This window comes from Mastigoproctus giganteus, chromosome 1 (assembly GCF_048544385.1).
Source record: "Mastigoproctus giganteus isolate SK-2022 chromosome 1, ASM4854438v1, whole genome shotgun sequence".
In the NCBI taxonomy this organism is placed as follows: Eukaryota; Metazoa; Arthropoda; class Arachnida; order Uropygi; family Thelyphonidae; genus Mastigoproctus; species Mastigoproctus giganteus.
Genome location: NC_143575.1, coordinates 48907073 through 48929646, shown reverse-complemented (window position 1 = coordinate 48929646; position 22574 = coordinate 48907073). Strand labels below are relative to the sequence as shown.

At 34.0% G+C, this 22574-nt stretch overlaps 1 protein-coding gene across 1 annotated transcript in view; it reads right to left on the bottom strand.

Annotated features, from left to right (window-relative positions):
• Window positions 1-22574, bottom strand: part of DUBAI (Deubiquitinating apoptotic inhibitor) — a 123138-nt gene that overhangs the window by 21251 nt on the left and 79313 nt on the right. The window contains exons 8-11 of the mRNA XM_090371917.1: window positions 18469-18570; window positions 12106-12264; window positions 11334-11548; window positions 4701-4794 (exon numbers count right to left, since the gene is read on the bottom strand). Of these exons, the coding sequence (XP_090228043.1) occupies window positions 4701-4794; window positions 11334-11548; window positions 12106-12264; window positions 18469-18570 (570 nt within the window). The remainder of the gene's footprint in view (window positions 1-4700; window positions 4795-11333; window positions 11549-12105; window positions 12265-18468; window positions 18571-22574) is intronic.

Below are 22574 nucleotides of genomic sequence, written 5' to 3'. Positions count from 1 at the left end.
TTCATAAATTAGAGTTATAAGTCAGTTATTAAGCACATCCACAATGACATTAAGAATGAGTTCTGTTCATTCTTAATGATATTGTTAGGATTTTCAGTGCCCCACATTTATATGTTGTGTCAGGTTTTTTTTTTTTTTTTTTTAAATAGAAACACCAAACATGAAAGGTATTAGAACTTAGCTGCAATACTTAGTAACATGCATGGGATGAAGGCTGGGAAAACAGAAGGCACCTGTGCACATTCCCAAGTAAATCCCACATTAATGTACTAATGTGGGATTTACTTAAAGATATAATTACCATCAGGGGTAAAGGGAAGGGTTTTTGCTTCTATAAAGGTGACTACAGTGGTCTCAGACAGTTTTTAAATTCTGTACAATGGGACCAACTGGTGATGTTACCAACAGAAAATTCTAAGTGGGAAGCATGCAAGGAACTAATCGTGGAAGCTACTAGGCTTTTCATACCGATTAAGAAATATTGTTTAAGGTTTAGGCCTAAATGGAAGTCAGATGAACTAATGAGACTCGTGGCAGAGAAGAAAAATGCATGGGATGCATATAAATTATCAGGCGACAGAGAAACCTATGGCAGATATAAGCTAGTCTGTAATCGTGTCACACAAAGGAGATTAGGCAAGAGAAGGCAGACTACGAGAAATCTTTGGCAAAGGATGCTAAGAAAAACAGCAAGGACTTCTATACTTATATAAAACTCTAGAAGGAAGGGGATGAATTACATTGGTCCACTTGATATCGATGGTTCGGCTGTTGACGATCCTGCTCAGATAGCTGATAATCTGAATGAGTATTTTGCATCTACCTTCACACGAGGAGTTATTAAGGGAGGAAAATGCCAAAAGTTTATCAAACTGTAACAGGGCACTTAATGATTTTGTAATAACTGAGAGCAAAGTGGAGGAGAAATTGTTGAAGTTAAACATACGAAACACCTGGGGTGGATGGGATCTATCCAGTTATATTAAAGGAGGCGGCAAAGGAAGCAAGCAAACCCTTAGCCATAATTATGAGAGCATTCTTGGACTCAGGGGAAGCCCCCACGGACTGGAGATGTGCAAATGTGGTCCCAATTCACAAAGGGGGATCTAAGGGTGACACGAGTAATTACAGACCAGTTAGTTTAACTTCCATTCTGGGGAAAATATTGGAGTCACTGGTTAAAGATGCATTGCAGGATCATCTAGACAAGACTGCTGTAGTAATAATTCAGACACAGCATAGGTTTGTTAATAAAAAGTCTTCTCTGACCAATTTGATTGGATACTACAATGTGGTTACAAAGGAACTGGATGCAAAAAATAATTTTGATATCATATACTTGGATTTCAGTAAAGCTCTTTACACTGTTGCACATGGAAGACTACTGTACAAATTGGAGCAGTTTTATTAAGGGTAAGCTGCTACAATGAATAAAAGGGTAGTTGAGTGAGAGAAGACAGAGAGTGGTAATCAGTGGACACTGCTCTTTGTGGACTAATGTTATTGGTGGAGTCTCCCAGTGTTTGGCCCATTGTTGTTTTGTATATTTATCAATGATATTGATGAATGTATATCAGGCTTAATGTCAGAAGTTTGCAGATGATACCAAGGTTGGCAGTGTTAGTGACAGTAATGGCAGTGTGCTACTGCAACAGGATCTAGAAAATTTCAGAAGGGCAGAGAAGTGGTAACTGAAGTTTAACAAATGCAAAGTACTGCATATGGTTAGAAAATGAAAAAGATCCGGGAGTAATTGTGCAGTCAGATATGAAGTTTTCTGAGAAAATTTTGCTAGTAGAGAATAAGAGGTGATTATCCCTTTGTATAAAGCAATCGTCAGGCCATGCCTTTAGTACTGCATATAGGTCCGGAGGCCTCATTTTAGGAAGGATGTAGAGTTGCTTGAGCGTGTACAGTGAAAGGCAACATGATTGGTGAGGTGAACGAAGGGGTCCTCTTATGAAGAATGGCTTAAGTTCTGTAAATTGCAGTGCCTGGAGACTAGGCACTTGCGAGGTGATCTGATGGAGGTGTATAAAGCCTTGAATGGGCTGAGCATGCTGAATTCTGATGGGAATCTTCTGCTCAGATTACGAACCTGAGGGGGCATAAATTCAAATTGAGGAAAGACAGTTGTACAATAGATGTGCAGAAATTTGCCTTTAGCCAGCGAGTGGGTAACTGCTGAAACAAACTTCCATCTGTTATTGTAGAAGTTGATAGCTTATGATAGCTTAAATAAATTCAAGGAGGAACTGGACAAACTCATAGAGGCAACAGATGTTTGAAATTTTAAGTGAGAACCTTGAGGACTGAGGTGGAGAAGGGTTCCATGTGAACAGCAGTTGGTTTTTTTTTTGGCTGATGCTACATAAGCTCATATGCTTGCTTTATACTACTACTATTTCTGTGAATTGTAAATTTTGGAAAATACATGTGAAAGACTATTGTTCCAAGGAATAGAAGTAGGAAGAATAAATAAAGAAGAAATGTTAGTTCTGTGAGTTTAGAGTTGGACAACGAAAGGAAGTTGAGGCACATGTTCAGAACGGATTACAGTTGCCAATCTAGAAGAACAATGCCCATGTATCTATAGAAAATTGGGTAGAAAATTTAAAGAACTGGCAGCAGATATTCAAAAAGTTGATGGATAAACAGCATCTATCAGACTGGAAGGTGGAATGCACCAGCAAAGCTATGGACAGAATTTCAATTCAATGGAAATCTTTAATATATAACAGGAAAAGAGTGGGTATAAACAAACAGAATCTTGGGGAACTTTAGCTTTAGTTGGGAAGTTAAAAGCCATAGAGGAATCTGCTTTCATGCACAGCCAGTGATCAGAGCGAGAAGTGGCTATCCAACTGGAAAATGACAGGAAAACACATCCTAAGTTTTTCAAACTTGTCCATGTACCTGTTCATAGACAAGTAACATGAGCTACACCAGTGACCAACACTCATGGAATTCAAATTGGCCACTGTTAATCAGAAGGTCTCAAGAAATTTAAGAGCTGGCAGTTGATTGATTTTTCCATTACTTTAGAAAAAGTTGAGATAATTGCAATAGAAGAATAGTTAAAAGGAATGGATTTATTAGCCTTTTAAAGAACTGGCTACATATGAGCAAGAACTAGCTTGAGACATGTGAGCTGCAGCTGATTTTGTAAAATATTTGTTTGAGCAAATGTGAAATTGGCAAAATCCCATTACAGCAAACTTATTTATTTTCCATGAGAAATTATGATTGTCACATAGATAAATGCACACACACTTCTTATCAGGGTTGCCATAAAGATTACACATAAAGTTCACAATTTCATGGTAAAAGTAGCAAATCATGAACTTGAGCAGTCCAATATTATGTATATACACCACAGAATAATCACAATTTGAATAGGTGTCAGTTTGAATCCCATAAGAAACTGGGTGGCCCCTTGAAGACCTCTTCAACTGGGACTGTAGTTAGCTGATCTCGGGTAGGGAGAGTAGGGTTCCCCCACAAGTTGAACAAAAATACACAACAAATGGTACAACTGGAGTACCATGGCATGGGCTCAAGCACTGTGTGAAATTGACTTTGGAGGCCAACTTTATAAGCTGCATCAAAAGATTTCTTGTGCAAGGAATGAGAAATATTTCCATTGAAACTTACTAAAAACTTGTGGAAACTTTGTTGTGAGGGCTATCTGCTGTATTCAAGGCCAAAGGTGGCTTATACTACATTAAAAGTAGTGGTGTTTTTTTTTTTTTGTATTTATTTAGTCAATATAAATAAATAAAAAAATAATCTTAATAGTTACTAATTAAGAAACAATCTCTGCTACTGCCCGCAATAGATATGCAAGGATTTTTGAACTTAAACCTGTTCCAGCTTTTCATAGATTTACTTGTCTGTGAATCAAAAACAGAATGGCTATTTTTAAGAAATAGTAACTGAAAAAAAAAAAAAAAAAAAAAAAAAAAAGGAAAAAAAAAGTGCAGTGTTTGTTATAACTAGTGCTCATTCACAGTTTATTTTTCTACACCTGACAATGACAATTTCATAATTTTTGCATAACTGATTAAAAACAGTGCAGTGTTTTATATAACTTTCTTACAATCACCTTACCTTACTTTCCTTTCCCTAGGCTTGACAATGATATTCATAAGGATTTTGAAATGCCATCAAACTGGATTCTAAATGGTTGGTTTATTGGAATATTTTCTGTCTCACTTGTTTCAATAAACTCAATCATTTTTAAATTGAGTTTTGTTTTGTTTTGTCTTTAAAAATTTTGTGGAATAAAGTATTGTTTAATCTTCTATTATAATTGCTTTCAGAAATTCATTTGCAAAAATTTTGAAAAATAAACAGGATAACTGATAAGATTACATTCCTGGCAGTAAGAAACATTAATAAGGACTAAGTATTCCACAAAGGAAAAAAATCTGAATTAGAAAACACTCAACCTCTATAGTTCTGATTAATAACTCCATTATAAACTTTAAAACAGTTTATAACCTCCAAAGATTAGTTTTAAATCAAAGGGCAAACAAATAATCAAATTTGCACACCTACCTATATATGATCTATTTTAACACAGCAATTGTCAGATCTAGAGCTAGATGAGAAAGATCATCGAAAAATGTTTTATGTGATTACTATAACAGTCAGTTAATAGTTCTTAGAATGAGAAGATAAGAGAAAAAAGTTACTACCTGAGTTAGTAATAAATGTGCAAAAACCACTTGCAATACCAATAATCTCTGTTCTTCAGGTGATGGGGCAGACTGTAGTACTTTCCAGCGGAAACTATATAAAATTAAGGACAATACTTGTTTTTACAATAATTCATGTAAATGTTATCAAGTCATAATTAAAGGAAAATTAAGAAACTTAGTATCTGAAACTTCATAAATTAAAATGTTCTGCATGGTAAATATTCTAACAATTATAAATATACAAGTACATAAATCCCAATGGCAAAAATAAACATAATAAAACCTCACTAATTTGGGTCATCTATAATTTAGGCTGACATCTTTTCTGTGTTTTTCTTAAATAACAATTTAATGATAATTCTGAATTTTGTTCAGGATGGTTTCACAATCATCAATCAGAAGGAAAACTTATCAATTGAAAAGTTATCGATTGAAAAGTTATCAATCAGAAGGAAAACTAAATGCAAATAAAAATATTAAGACAGTGTTATCCAAACTTTTTGGCTAGCTGGGTGCCACAAAAAAAAAACCAAAAAAAAAAAAAACCCACACACATATATAGCGTGTCCACAGACCTTTACAAAACTAAAAGTTATTTTGTGAAGAGGCTATATGATACAAATCTGAAACCCACTTCCAGGTGGCAGGGATATCTTTCATGGAGGCTTCAGGGAAGTTTTCATTCACCAGCTGGAATATGATACACTGAAGTAGATGGCAGCATAATAACAAAACTGTAATTGTGGCAGAATTTACCAACAAAATTCCATCCTCTTGGTTTTGTTGTTGATTGACAGCTTCTGTACAAGCTGTAACTTGTGTGGTTTCATCCTCAGATGGTGGCATAACATGCCACACACAACTGACATGTTAAGCATAAAACTTTCTCAAACTAGCTCCACAGTGCCACCACTGACTTTTGCTCAGGCAACATCTCGACCAGGATGACCGCAAAAACAGGTATCCTTTATGAATTTTCTGTATTACTGCACATCTCAATTGGTGGCTCCTTTTAAACAGTGTTCGAAATTTATGCATAACAGGAACAGCAGGTCGTAGCTTGTTGAACCAAAGTACTGTGCCTTCTCAGCATTAGTAAATTCTGCCATTAGTACAATTTTGTGATTATGTTGCCACCTATTGCACCATGCAAGAGATAGCATTTTTTGGCTGGTGAAACCTGAAGATATTTCTATCACCAGGAAGACACACACACACACACACACACACACACACACACACACACACACACACACACACACACACACACACACTGCACTTCTTTTTAATTATAGTCATATAGCAAAGTATTGCAATTTTTCACACAAAAATGTTAAAACATCGGAAAAATTACATTCATTACATGGACTACAATTAACTGTTATAAAGCTGCTTATGAAAATTTATGGGCAGATTTTTTCAAGTAGTTTTAGTTTTATTATTTACAGTAATAGAATGTTAGTAGAGGCAAGGGGAAGGGAGGAAATTTAAATTCTGAAGGCATTTAATTTCATAATGATTAATTTGTGATGGTTATATCCTACAATTTCCTCAAAAAATACTCTCAAAAAGGGATGATTTCTGGTTCATAGGCACCATCTGACCTTACTGAGGGAACAACATGCCTTAAAGCATTATTACTGTTAGTAATGTCTGACACACCCTTTCACTTGAATTTTATCCAGCAATATAAGTGCCTTTTCTTATCTCCCAATACTACAGCCCTCAAACAACCTATAACAGGAGTCATACTTAGCTGTAAATGTTTGTATCAAAGAAAACAACTGAAGGGTTTATGCTGTTTGATGACACTGATAGTGAGCAGGACTCAAGAGATGATATTCTTACAAATTTTGATGGAATCAAAGATGAAGAGTGTAAAAATGTACAGCAAAAAGCAGACGAAATGATATTAATTTGGGAGATTAACTTGACTAAATGAAGATAAGACTGGGTATCATATGGAGATGCAAACAAAGGAAAAATCATCAGGTAAAGGAAAAATCATGTCAAAGGAAAAATCTTCAGGTAAAGTGGAAAACAAAGAAAATGTTAAATTACATGAAGGCAAAAGCTGTATTGATACATGCTCAAATTTAAAATTTCCTAATTCTGATGAGGAATTTGAAAAATATTTTAATGCTCTAGTAGAAATGAAGAAATTTTTAAACAGCAATACAATTAAGATTTTTACTTAATACAAAATTTCTGATTTCTTTACAAAAGACAATATGAACTGGAAGGAGTCTAATTTAATTAGATTTACTTGAATTTATAGTTATAAACATGTAATGCATTAATCAGTGTTTAAAAAAAAAATCTAAGACAATCAAAAGTAATGTACAAGTAACAGCTAAAAAGAAATGAGAAATCTTTTTTAAAACATTTATTATTTTAAATACAACAATTTCAATGTTTATTCCCTTCAAAGTACTCTCCAGCTGTGCCTATGCAGTTCTCCACTTGCGATTTCCAGGATCTAAAACAGCAGTGGGAGTCCTCGGAAGATACCGCCTTTAATTGCTGCATTGTATTCTTCTGAATATCTGCTAAGTCCTCAAATCATTTTCCTTTGAGGTGGAGTTTAATTTTCGGGAACAGAAAAAAGTTGCACGGTGCCATATATGAAAAATAAGGCTGTTGCTCTAATGTTGCAATCTTGTTTTTCGTTAAAAACTCTCTCACTGCGATAGAGGAATAACATGGCACATTGCACATTTGCGATAGAGGAATAACATGGCACATTGCACATTCACCTTTCTCATACCCAACCACTGTCAAAATTGTTCTTACTGTTTCTTTGTTAATGTGTAACTCTTCTGAGATTAGTCTAATGCTCATCTGATGGTCTTGGTGCACGATCTCTTGAATTTTTTCAACATTCTCGTCTGCCATTGAGGTTGGTCTTCCTGTTTTCCTGTCCCTCTCTGAACCATTTGTGCCATTCATACACATATGGCTGACTCATGGTTTCATCAATATACACTTTCCATAGCATCTCCAATGTTTCTGCACCATTTTTATTGAGCTTTATTAAAAATTTAATAACAATTCTTTGCTCTACGATCATTCATTTTTCTGCTGAAGGGTAAAACACTGATTCACTTATAAAGGCACAGTTCAATCAAAACATGCGATGTAGTAAGGCATTGGTAAGCAATTATTCATGTTTTCATGAACTAAGACTTGAAAATACTTATATACAGTAGTCCTCTCTTATCCGCAGTCCGAAATTATTAAATGGAAAATTCCAGAAACAAACAATTCATAAGTTTTAAATCGTGCGCTATTCTGAGTAGTGTGATGAATTCTTGTGGCGTCCTGCCTGGGAGGGCACAAGAATTACGTTACCTGCCCGTTAGTCATTTAGTAGCCGTCTCGGTTATCAGATCGACTGTCGCGGTATTGCAGTGCTTGTGTTAAAGTAATCCTTATTTTATTTAATAATGGCCCCAAAGCGCAAGAGTAGCAATGCTGGCAATTCAGATATGCCAAAGAGAAGCTGTAAAGTGCTTCCTTTAAGTGAAAATGTGAAAGTTCTAGACTTAATAAGGAAAGAAAAAAAATTGTATGCTGAGGTTGCTAAGGTCTACGGTAAGAACGAATCTTCTATCTGTGAAATTGTGAAAAAGGAAAAAGTAATTTGTGCTAGTTTTGCTGTCGCACCTCAAACCACAAAAGTTATGGCCACAGTGCATGACAAGTGCTTAGTTAAGATGGAAAAGGCATTAAATTTGTGGGTGGAAGACATGAACAGAAAACGTGTTCTGATTGACAGCAACGTGTTGTGCCAGAAAGCATTAAGCCTATACAAAGACTTCAGTAAGGGATCCCCTAAAATGAGTGACACCAAGCCATTTATTGAAAGTAAGGGACGGTTACACAGATTCAGGAATAGGTTTGGACTGAAAAATATAAAAATTACTGGAGAGGCTGTGTCTGCCGATAAAGAAGCGGCTGCCACATTTCCGGCAGAGTTGAAGAAGCTGCTGATTAAGGAGAAGGGATACCATCCAAATCAAGTCTTCAATTGCGATGAAACCAGGCTCTTCTGGAAGAAGATGTCCAATAGAACCTACATTCATAAAAGTGAAAAGGAGGCATCACAGCATAAAACATGGAAGGACAGATTAACTCTGGTACTATGTGGCAACGCTGCAGGGCATATGATAAAGCCAGGCATAGTATACAGAGCAAAGAACTCACGCGCTCTCAAAAACAAAAATTATCTGCCCGTGTTCTGGCAACATAATCAGAAAGTGTGGGTGACAGCCATCTTGTTTAATGAATGGTTCCACCAATGCTTCATCCCAGATGTGAAAAAATACTTGGAAGAGGAAGGGCTGGAATTTAAAGTCCTATTAATAATAGACAATGTACCTGGCCATCCTGAATCTGTTTGCTATGAAAATGAAAATGTCGAGGCTGTATTTATACCTCCAAATACAACCTCATTGCTTCAGCTCCTTGACCAGGGCATCATTCAGTTTGTCAAGATCACATACACCCGTCTGGTATTTGATCGCATTCGATCAGCAATTGATGCAGACCCTAATCTGGACATAATGCAGTGCTGGAAATCATTCACTATTGCTGACGTAATAACAGTCATCAAAGCTGCAATGGATGAATTAAAACCAGAAACTGTAAATGCCTGCTGGAAGAACTTATGGAGTGAAGTCATGAATGATTTTAAAGGCTTCCCGGGGAACGATGGAGAAGTTAGGAAAATCATTCATGCAGCAAGACAAGTTGGTGGAGAAGGATTTGCCGACATGCTTGATGAAGAAGTGAGAGAACATACTGAAGGCCATCGAGAAGTGTTAACAAATGAGGAATTGGAAGAACTTGTTGAGTCACCTACAGAGGAAGAGGAAGATGAAGAAGAAACTGAAGCAGAACCAGCAATGTGGACATTACTGAAATTTGTCGAAGTGTTTTGAGTTGCACAGACATTAAAGGACAAAATTATGGAATACGATCCTCGGATGGAACGCAGCATTAAAGCCACCCGCATGATCACTGAAGGATTACAACCTCTGCAGCAACACTTTGATGAGTTAAAAAGAAAGAGACAACTTCTGATTACAATGTTCTTCCAAAAGGTTTCGGCAAAAAAACCTTCAACTATCGAGGATCCCCAACCATCGACATCATCATGGCTGGATGATCCAGGATCACCCAAAGCAGATGATCTTCCTTCTGACGTATCGTCAGAAGTTCAATAGTAGCCTAACACTATGTCACAATGCCTACGTCATTCACCTCACTTCATCTCACCACGTAGGCATTGCATCATCATCACAAGAAGAAGAAGGATGAGTACAGTACAATATGATATTTTGAGAGACAGACCACATTCACATAACTTTTATTACAGTATATTGTTATATTTTGTTATTAGTTATTGTTGCTAATCTTTTACTATGCCTAATTTATAAATTAAACCTTGGAATGAGTAAGGATTGATATGCAGAACACTGCAATTTAAAGGTTGCAGAAAATTATTGCTTAATTTCAGGTTTGGCAGATTTGTTGTTGACATTTTTGTCATACTCATAGTGAACTTTTTGAATTTGGTGTTAAAACTGGACTGAATATTAGTTTTAATTTTATGATTTCTAACTGCAAAAATTATTCTGTTTCATATTTAGCCTAAAAGCATTACTGATGTACTTGCAAAATGAACACGAACCATTTTATTTGCAGCAAAAAAACAAAAGTTTCTCTCATATAATTTCTACTACTTTCAGCTGTGATGGAAACCTGATGGAATTCTTCCACCTTTCTTAGATTACGAACCTAAGGGGGCATAAATTCAAATTGAGGAAAGACAGTTGTAGAATAGATGTGTGGAAATTTGCCTTAAGCCATCGGGTGGTTAATTGCTGGAACAAAATTCCATCTGTTGTTATGGAAGTTGATAGCTTAAATAAATTCAAGGAGGAACTGGACAAACTTTTAGAGGGAATGGTTGTGTGAATTTTTTTTTTTTTAATTTAATTTAATTTTTTAAATTTATTTATTTTTTATTTTTGGCTGATGCTACAAAAGCTCAAACATGTGCTTTCTTGCATCACATATTACTCTTACTATATAATACCCAATGGTGTAATGTGGTCCAAGTCATTGATTTGCTTGCCCAAACCAAATAAGAAAACACAAAAGTTCTTTGTTTTCTTTTAGGCCATTGCATTTTCCATCAACAAAGACCTGAAAGACCAGATCACAATGTGTGGATATTTCCAAATTTCTGTCATTCCAACTTCTCAGTTTATTTCAAAATTCTAGTTAATGTGAGCTCTTCAGAGCAAATAACAACATATTAATTTTGATATTTATGCAGAGAATTATTTATTATTTCAGCTCTTTCAATCTGAATGTTAGCATGCCCTTCAACAGATATATATTAGAGACACCAGAACACTTTAATTATGACAGTCATTCTGCTCAATATGGGTTTGCTATGACAAACTGCATTTTATAATATAAAAATTTGTGTATCATAACCATATCATTATAATCTTGATATTTATTTGGAAATTATCCCTATATTTGCTCTGCTTATCACTGTTTTATATAATACTAATAATTTGAAAGCTCTAGTAAATTATACAAAATTATAAACACCTTTCTGACATAAAAAGGGCCTGCAATACACTATTCACATAGCATGTGTTACCCAAATTAACAAGTCCAGTCATTCCTGTTTCGGAGCGTACAGATCCTATATAGTCAGATCTCTTATCAGTATTTGCTTCATTGACACATATTTTCTGCTGATTTCCCCAGCGATTTTCTGTTAACCATTTTTGCATTTGTTCCAAGGAAGGAATGTTCAGACCCTACATAAATATACAAAACGTATTTTGCATATTATTTCACAGCATAATTGTCTAAAAACAAAGTAAGTGCAATCAACATTTTAGAATTATATAAAAAAATATATATATATGAATATATATATTCCATCAACAACTATACGAGACAGAAAAAAAATCATAAGTTTGGGAGCTATGTTTTAAACAAAACAGAAAGATAAATCTAAAACAATGAAGAATGGATAATGCAATTTTTTTTTTTTTTTCCCTAACATTCTGCAATGGATCATTATTTTATATAAGTTGACATTTAAAATCAGTAATATGCTCACTGAGGAGAATTCTTTCATTAAAAAATAAAAAATAAATAAAAATATTAAGGATGGCAATTAGGGGTAAACTGATATAAGAATGACATCATCCTATTAAAAGCAATGTGAGTGTTTATGTTTACACTTGCTAAATATTTAAAAATCATTGCCACCTGGAAAAAGAAGTTATTAAACATTTTCTGAAAAAATTAAAATTGGAAAGAAAAAAATAAATGTTAGCTGATTCTTCTTGAGGTACAAAATGCTTACCTGTAAAGCTTCCAATATTGGATCATAAAGTTCTGGAAATCCAGCATGTAAATACATGAGTGTATGAAAGAGTTCAGAGAGAGCAGTGAGATCGTCAATATTTGCTTCAGTACCTTCAGATTTTAATTGCTCTATCAGCTTCGGCACATCAACTGAAATCTATAAGGGAATTAATAATAAAAACAACTCCTTACCTTTAAAAATGTACATTTAACAGAATTTGTTGGTATTAAGGCATTTAGTATACTAATATATATTTACAAAATAATAATAATAATAATAATAAAATAGAACCATATATTTTTTTGGTTAATTTACATATGGTACCATATTATTCAGTCTATTCAACTGTCAGGTCAGGTAAAAAGCATCGAGTTAATTATTATACAAAACTGCTATCCCATTTTCCATGCAGAGCACGGTAGTATATCATGTATGAATACATCACCCAGAATGCAAAGTTTGCTATTTATACTGGGAAGACCATTAAGAGCAGGGCTTAACAAATGGAGTCATCGAATCCTGTTTTCCCAGGATAATTCTGGTTTTTTTTTTTTAAATATTAATAATTTAATCAATAAAACTGATAATAATGAATTAATTTAATTAATTAAATTGAGAACAAACAAATTTATTTAATAAGTTATACATGATAAAAAATTTTAGAGGATAAGTGAGGAGTAGTATTAGATCAAACAAATACGGTTACTTAACTAAAATATAAAAAATAAAATAAAATAAGAATAAATCTTTACAAGAAAGCATGTGCATTTTAGCTGTTACAATGCTTGACCTGAACTCTGTACTTCTTTAGACCCACCCTTTTTAGGCGATAGATTAATGTTCTGACATATAAAGCAAAAGACAAATTGTGCAAATGCAGCTAAACACATTTAAAGGTTAGACAATCGCCCCTTAGCCTTTTAAGTGAGAACACAGCAACTATATGCTGTAATGTATTTTTATAATTATAAAATATGAAGTTTAACCTATCATGTCAAGTACAATAAATCAGAGTGACTCAAAAGCATAAAAATATTTTGTATGATCAAAAGAGACAGAAACTGTAGCATGTAAAAAGTGTAATGCCATAATGTAATATAAAGGATTTTCTATGATCTGAATGAGTGGACTTTGTCATTTAAGAAGCACTCGTAAGGAATTGACAAGTGAATTAATAAATACAAAAAGAACACATGATGTTTCTGCATTGGAAACAAGGTATATGCAACTGAAACTAATATGCCTTATTAAAAAAAGAATGTATAGAAGAAATTGTTGGAAAATTAGCCTCTGTTGAAGGATTTTCTATTAATGTGATTACGAACAGTGAGGTCACAACAAAATCGCTGTATGATAAAGGTTTGATTTTGCCCGGAAACCTACATGATGTGATGAGTATGGCACACAAGCAATTGTGAATACACAATTGTGAAACAAACTGTAATTGAAGAAATAGCTAAGAAAATTTCAGATGGTGAAAGATTTATTTTTAAGACCAAATTGAAGACTCCATCTGAAAGCAAATCATTTGTACTCTTGGTTTTAATCATTTATTTTATTTTTTCAAATATTTTAATTCCATCAGTACTGATGGAATTAAAATATTGGAATTGTGAAAAGTGGACACTTTTCTAAAGGGAAATTTTTTTATTATAAAGAAATATGAAATTATTTGACACATGCATTGTGAGAGTATACTTTCGGTTTTTTGTTTTTTTTTTTTAAATTTAAAATAGAACATCCTTGAAGGAAATCATTTGATTGAACAAAATTCCTTAAGAGTGTGATAAGGTATATCTTCTAACATTTGTTAATGTTACTTCATTTGTTAATGAAGTAACAGCTATATGGGGATTGCTTAACATTGTTCATTTCTTTCTTTAAGAATTTGTAATGAAAAATATATTTAGAATGATTATTAAGGAAAAAAATCAATTGACAGTTCTGTAGATAAGTGCATGAGTGCAAATAAATGTAAGGTCTATAAGCACTTTAAAAGTGGATAGTACATGATGCAGATGTTCTTGTTTGGAGGGGGAGGGGGGAATGACAACTTGAAAGAATTTTATACTGAAACGTTTCAAGGTCACAGACGTCAGCATCACCAACATCTCTACCTCTTATTTATTTATTTATTTTTTATTTAGAAGTGGATAAAAATGAGGAAATTAATACAGACTGAGGTTAATAAGAGGTTGCACCAAATATGAATATATTTAGGAAGGAAGAATCCCATGTTATATGAGAATCTTTGGCATAATTTAAAGCCACCCAACCAGTGGAGAAATTACCATACCACTAGGCCTTTAGCCTCAAGTGGGAGTACTCAAATTTTAGGGTGGGGAACAGAAGCTGTAGTTATGTCACTGCACTCTTCACACAAGGCTAACTCTGAGACATACTCAGAGTTTCATTTCTCAACCCTTTCTGTTGAGGTGTCTTAGTCTCATAACATGTGCAATTGTTTTTTTTTAATTGATCGTTTCCATTTACAGTAGAATTCTGATTATCTGGGTGCCTGGAAAATAAATTTGCCCAGATAATCCACGAAATAAAAGAAAATTTTGTAAATGTGTCAAAAATGTAAATTTATTTACATACATTTATTTACTTTTATAAATGTGAATACATACTGTATTCACATTTATAAAAGCACATTGTTACAGTGTGCTTTTTTTTATAAAATTTAAAACTTACATATAGTTTTTGAAAAAGGAAATCAATTATATAAGTTTGCTTTCCTCCTTAGTTTGCCTGCCTGTGAATGGTGCTATATAAAATTCAAAGCAACATCTTATCAATGAAAGTAGTGTGTCCCCATTTTTCCATGTAGTCGAACAGTGACTCAGTAGAGTTGACACTAGTAGCTTTCATGTATATTGATAAGCTTAAGATTTTGTTTGAAAGAAAAAATAATCTTTTTTTATTTTTAACATGATGAAAGCATCAGGGTACAAATTTAAAAAAGTGCTAGAAGGATTTGCAAATTATAATATGACTAGAGCAAGTAGGTAAAAAGCAAAGACAGAAATGCAGTTTCTGAGAAATTCAAGGGTTTTCCATAGGAACATTAAAAAATATAAACAATACCCTAGAATAAATTCCATGTATTTCATTTTATTATTCTACTTAGACCTCTGTGGGAGGCAGAGACCCCTTCCAATTAATTCAGTTAACCCATCCCCATAATCTTGAGTCTATCGGTCTATTGTAATAACAATAATAAACACTAAAACAGCAAAATGAAATATTTTTTCATTATTTAAAAAAAAAGCAATTCATGATTCTAGTAAATTGGAATGTATTGAATTCAAATTTAACTTGAAAATGCTATGTTACCCACCATTTTAAAGGGAAAGAAAATGAAATGAATGAAAGAATTTACATACAAATAAAATTTTATTATTTAATAATGTAACAAATTAGCTTTATCTGTTAACATGGGTAAACAGATGCCTTTTAAAAAAAGTCTATCTCTTCCGCTACCAAATGCCATTCAATCTGCACATTAACATTTGGAGTCACATTTGCACAAAATGTGCAAATGTGACCCAAATTCACAAAGGAGGATCAAAGGCTGACACAAGTAATTATAGACCTGTGAGTTTAACTTCTGTTCCCAGAAAATTAATGGAGGCTCTGGTTAAAGAAGCAGTGCAGGATCATCTAGACAAGACTTCAGTTATAGCTCGGACACAGCATGGTTTTGTTAAGGGGATGTCTTGCCTGACCAATTTGATTGGATACTATGATGCAGTCACAAAAGAACTGGATGCAGGGAATAACTTTGATATTATATACTTGGATCTTAGAAAGGCTTTTGATACTGTTGCACATGGAAGACTGCTGCACAAATTGGAGCAGTGTGGCATTGGAGGCAAATTGCTGCTATGGATAAAGGGGTGGTTGAGGGGGAGAAGACAGAGAGTGGTAATCAATGGACACTGCTCATCGTGGACTAATGTTATTAGTGGAGTCCCTCAGGGTTCAGTATTGGGTCCTTTATTGTTTTCTGTATTTATAAATGATATTGATGATGGTATATCAAGCTTAATGTCCAAGTTTGCAGACGATACGAAAGTTGGCAGGGTTGTCAAGGACACTACTGACACTATACTGCTGCAACAGGATCTGGAAAGGTTGAGCAGATGGGCTGAGAGGTGGCAAATGAAGTTTAACATTGACAAATGTAAAGTACTACATATGGGAAACAGCAACCCCAGAGCAACGTATCAACTCTGTGGTACTACACTGACAGTGGTAGAGAATGAAAGGGACCTGGGGGTAATTGTGCAGGCAGATATGAAGTTCTCTGAGCAGTGCAGACGGGCTGCAAGAGTAGCTCATGGTGTATTGTCAATGATATATAGGAATTTTTCTAGCAGGGATAAGGAGGTGATTATTCCCTTGTATAAGGCAATGGTCAGGCCACACCTAGAGTACTGTATACAGGCCTGGAGGCCTCATTTCAAGAAGGATGTAGAGCTGCTGGAACGAGTACAGAGAAGGGCAACAAGATTAGTGAATGGAACAAAGGGGTGCTCTTACGAAGAAAGGCTTAAGTTTTGCGAATTGCAGTGTCTGGAGACTAGGCACCAGCTAGGTGATCTGATAGAGGTGTACAAAGCCTTGAATGGTTTGAGCATGCTCAATGCTGATGGGATTCTTCCTCTTGCTCAGAATAATCACCTGAGAGGGCATAAATTCAAATTGAGGAGACAGATGTAGGATAGATGTGCGGAAATTTGCCTTTAGCCAGCAAGTGGTTGGTAGGTGGAACAGACTTCCATCCCTTGTTGTGGAAGTTGATAGCCTAAATAAGTTTAAGGCTCAGCTGGACAGGTATTTCGAACGAACAGAGGGGTGAAGTGGAAGTGGTTATTTTTTATTTATTTGTTTTACTTTATTTTTTTTTGGCTGATGCTGCATAAGCTTGCTTTCTTGCATCAAATGCCTCTACTAATGCTAATGCTAACAGTAACAAATTAAATACAAAGTATTTTTATTCAATACTGATACTGTATTTTATATATATTTGATACTGTGGCTTACCCGTTTAATATGCAACAATAAACAGCCAGAAGATTTGGATTTCACCTTGCTGGTAGCACTTTTCCATATCAAACATCTCCCAAAAAAATTAAGATAATTTTGTGTTTTAACTGCCTAAGTAACTGGTAGTGATCATTTTAAGAGTTCTAAGCTACCCTTTTCAATTTGATTACTACAGCTTTAAATGTGCTGTCCTGCATAAGTTTTCTAATTTGTGGGCTGATGAAAATATCCAATCTGTAGCACCTCTGAGTGAAATAGCAGAAGATTTCTTCAAGAAATGTGCATTAAACATTTGCTCATAGCAAAGATTGACTTTTCTACACTTTGAAACAGAAATTTACTAACTTTTTATTTAATATAGTTGATCTGAATTCCATTTTGTTCTTTTAGAGAAAACTGAAAAAAATTTCACTCTGCGATACTGTGATGGAACAGTGAGGATGGAGAAAAGAACAGTCATAAATATTTTATATTACTTCAAAAATTCCCTCCACCCTACAAACTCTAGTTAACTCCATCCATTTTGAACACTACCTTTACTGGAATAATGACTGAGATAACAAACATCTGAAGACTTTGTGAATTACTTCTGAATTTCATTCATGGCCATATTTCTCATTTTATCGACCTACGCAGGCAGAACAAAGGGAAATAACTCTATGGTTTAGCAACTGAAAGAAAAATTTACATTTTCAATTTCAGCAATTCTGGCAACCTCTGCTTTTTTTCAGCAACTTCTCTCTTCAACAGAGATGTATTAGATCCATATATGAATGCCCAACTCACAATGCCTTTTTAAAAAGTCTATCTTTAGTTTTGCTATTAAAAAATTGACAATTGTAGTAGCTGATGCTGTATATAAAATTGCAATTTTGGTGCCAAAATGAACGACATTTGACTATTCATACTCATTTACTTTGACACAATGAATTTTTAACCTCGTCAGTTTCAAATTAACAAGGTTCAGTTATTTTCCTAATGTTTATTTCTTACAAAACAAGAAATTGATTTTCTAAACCTGAGCCATGAAAGTACACAAAAAGATTAATAAAGTATGTGGAGCACAAGACCTCATTTTAACTTTTTTTTCTTCCTCTAAAACAGGATGCAAAATGATGTAACTGAAAATTCTGAAAGTAAATACCACACATTATAATAAAGTAAAACTTGACAATGTTTCTAATAATTTTGAAGCAAAGGTATAAAAAAATTCTGTATGCATAATTAAACATTTAATAAAAAAAAATAATAAAATAAAATAAAATTTAAAAAAAAATAAAAAATTAAACTATATTAAGCGCTCACCTCGTGAAAGAGTGCAGGAGAATGCTGATAAGATAGCAGCATATACGAGAGAACAATAAGAGCAGGTTTCCGAATTAATTTATAAAATAAACATTGGAATACCTAGAAAATATTTTTAGAAAATTGTTCAATGCTGAATTTCCAAATCAATCAGCATGATAAGAAATATATACTGCATATATATTCATAGGTTAAAAACAAGTTATGTAATATACTGTTATGCAATATTCTGAACATTACATAACAGTTAAATAGTTATTCTAGTATATATATAGTATAACTGTAGTATACATTCAGAGGTTAAAAACAAGTTATGTAATGTACATATTGCATTACATTTTAGGCATATTCAATTATCAAATAACATACTTCAGGGGTTAAAAAGTTCTAGATTATACTCAAGAAGAGATTTACCAAAATAACACATTACCATGTACTGTTGATGTGGGGGGTCTATAGGTTCTTTTTTAAAGGGGAGAGATAGGTTAACCTACCAACATTAAATGTGCTAAAGAGGACCCTAATAATATTCTAAATAAGTCCTGAAATTTTGAAATAAATTCTTCCATTCCTAATTTATAGTAATACTTTTGCAGGAGTGAAACGGGGAAAGGAGACTATGGAATCAGACTTCAAACTTCTTCAGGATTAACAAAAGGTATGCTGAAAATTTTGTATAGATCCAACTTTTCTTTCAAGTAATATCTAAATATTTCAAATATATTCTCATTTTATGTATAGGTTTCTGTAGGAGAGAGGGGTATATAATCAGAACTGGATTTAGCTTAAACCTTTCCAGGGACAAAAAAAAAAACATATTTCTGTTTATATACAGTGATAACTCCCTCAATGGATACCTCTTGCTGTGGACTCTCAGGCTTGAGTTTCCAGCCTGAGATATTACATGTTAAATGACCTCTCCAAAATGGATGTGGACACTTTAATAAGTGTCCTTGAGTATTTTCAATCTCCCAGGACCAGACACTTTCAAGGATAATTGACAAGTATGTGTGTGTTTTCATAAGACAACAGGATTTACAATGAAGGCAAATGGAGGTCAAGGTCATTACAATCATACTAATTAGAATTGTGATGGCCATGCATTCTCAAGGAGAAGATGGCATGATATGTCTTTAATAGCTCACCACTGCTGGTAAGGAACTTATTTTGATAGTCCATTGACATATATCACTTAACAAGGTGCTAAAATTGCCAAACTGAGAGACACTACTGCCAGAATTACACACACATACAAAAAAGAGAAAAAAGTCTATCTATATACAAGATTTAGTCTGCGGTACAGTACCTAAAATAGAGAAGTGATGGTATAAACCTGAAATGCATTTCTTTCAAAAAATAAAAAAAAAGTAAATAATACAATGACAGTTTTCCCATACTGACACAAGACACTTTCACTCAGTAGTGAGAAATTGTGGTATATACAAAGGTTTCATTGAAGTTTGTCCATATATATACTCAAAAGTAATTGTCGCATATGCATGTTCTAAAAATTTAGAAAACATGTATGCTCTCATATATGCAGGTTTTCCATCTGGAATATGGTTGAAATTTTCCTATGCATTACACAGACTGTGTGTTAAATTTTTAAGAAACAAAATTTCATGCTGTTTGCAGCAGGGCTGTATGCAGAAATTTAAAAAGGGAGAGAGTTTAACCCATTAAAGGAGAAGTTTTTATCTTATAGCATTAAAAGAATTCTATATGAACGAAAATGATGAATATGGACTAAACTAGTATGTGAGCCAGTAGTCCATAACGAAAATGAAATGCTCTAACAAAATTTATACTAATTTTTAGTAAAAGTTAATTATGTGTTTACTAAAAGATGTTATTTAATAAAATATAATTAACTGAAATACAAGTATGTACAATGATATTCAATAAAACTCTCTGAGTGAGCAACCAGTAACAGTGAACTTCATTTTTCCAAATTATTGAAAAGCAGACACATCAGTATAGTGGACACTCTTTTCAGACCTAATGGTGTCCACTTTAGAGAGATTACACTGTGTGTGTGTGTGTGTAACCTCTGTATATATATATATAAATTTATATAGGGTGGATGGGGATTATATAATCACAAACCTTCTCAACGATTAAAAGAATGTGTGAAAATTTAGCATCAATCTAATATTTCCTTATCAAGTAATCTCAAACATCTGAAACAAATTTCCATTTTTATATAGAGATTTGATTTTAATAAAATTTGGGATGGTGTGACAAATTTTTAAAAGATGTATAAATAAAATTTTTTAAAAATTTATTCACTAGGAATAAAATTTATTAGCAAGGCTGTTACACTTCACGAGGAAGACCAGCCGTATGAAGAAACAGCAACCCAACAAGACTGTAGAATTAAAAATGTAAAATAAATTTTAGAACCACCTGAAGTTAACATTACTAAATTAGAAAACAATTATGCAAAAATGGTTTACAGGTGATTTTTTTTTTTTTTTTTTTTTTTTTTTGATTTGGTAGTTGTTGGCGCATCGGCTTCTGTGGCCATATTGCACCTCCCAAGGTTTTTGCAGTACTTTGATCCAAGCCCGAGGCGGGAATCGAACCCGCGACCTTTGGGTTGCCGGGCAGGTACTTTACCCACTCGGCTAGCCCGGTCGGCCGTTTACAGGTGAGAAAACCTATAAAGATGCCTTCTCTCAATGAAAAACAGATGCATCAATGTGTAGATTTGGTTAAGGAGCATAGGTATCGCATAACAGACAATTGGACAAAGTGGACAGGAGTGACGACACATGTATTTCCATATTCATTTCACTCATCATCATTATCAGCCATTTTCAATCCACTGCAGGATGAAGGCCTCTCCAGCAACTTTCCAGTTCCTTCTGTTTTGCGCAATGGCCATCAATTTACTACCCACAAACTTGTGAATTTCATCCATTCATCTCCATTGTTGACTTCCAGGTTTCCTTTTAGCTCCTCTTGGGTACCATTCTGTTATTTTCTTAGTCCATCTGTCATCATGTCTTTGAGTTGTGTCCTGCCTAAGACCATTTTAGTTCTTTAGTTTTGATAAGAATGTCCTTTATTTGAGTTTGCTGCCTAATCCATGTGTTTCTCTTCTTATCTAACAGTCTGATTCCCAATATAATTCATTCCATTCTTCTCTGTGTAGTTCTCAGCTTCTCTTCCATTCTTTTGGTGAGTGCCCGAGTTTCACTTCCATAAGTCATGGTGGGGAGTATACATTGGTTCATTATTTTACGTTTCAGACAAATTGGGATATTGCTCCTCAGTATGTGACTATATTTCCTGAATGCTATCCATCAAAAATTTATTCTTCTCTTGACTTCCACCCATTTATCATTATTACAGCTAATGACTTGTCCCAGATAACCTTTTTAATTACTGCTCCTTCAGTCATTATACCCCTTTCTGTGGCATACTTGTTCTTCATTACTTTTGTTTTAGCCATATTCATCTTTAGTCCAAAATCCTTACTGATTTTGGACTAAATCAGTAAGGATTTAGACCAAAATCAATAACTCTGCATAACTGAATAAGATTTTCCTCTAATTCTTTAGGATCGTGGCATATGATCGCAATGTCATCTGCAAATCATAAATGGTTTAGGTACTCTCCATTCACATTAACTCCTTTCTGTGACCAGTCTAATCTTCTGGAAGTTTCCCCAGGCAGCAGTAAACAACTTCAGAGATACTGTGTCTCCTTGTCTAACTCCTTTCTCAATTTTAAATTTACTACTGTCTTTGTCTAGTCTAATAAAGGAAGTAGCATTTTCATATATTTTCTTCAAAATAATAATGTATGGGGTATCTGTGCCTTGTCTTTCTAGTGCCCGAAACATTGCCTTATGCTGTATGGAGTCAAATGCCTTTTCATAATCCACAAATGCCAGACATAATGGTGTTTTATATTCATTTGCTTTCTCCATTAGCTGTGACATTACGTGAAGGTGATCCATAGTTGATAATCTTGTCCTAAAGCTAGCTTGCTCTTTTGGTTGATTCTCATCAAGTTATTCTTTCTAATAGGTTAGTTATGACTTTTGTGAACAACTTGTAGATGTGGGATAACAAGCTAATTGGTCTATAATTTCCAAT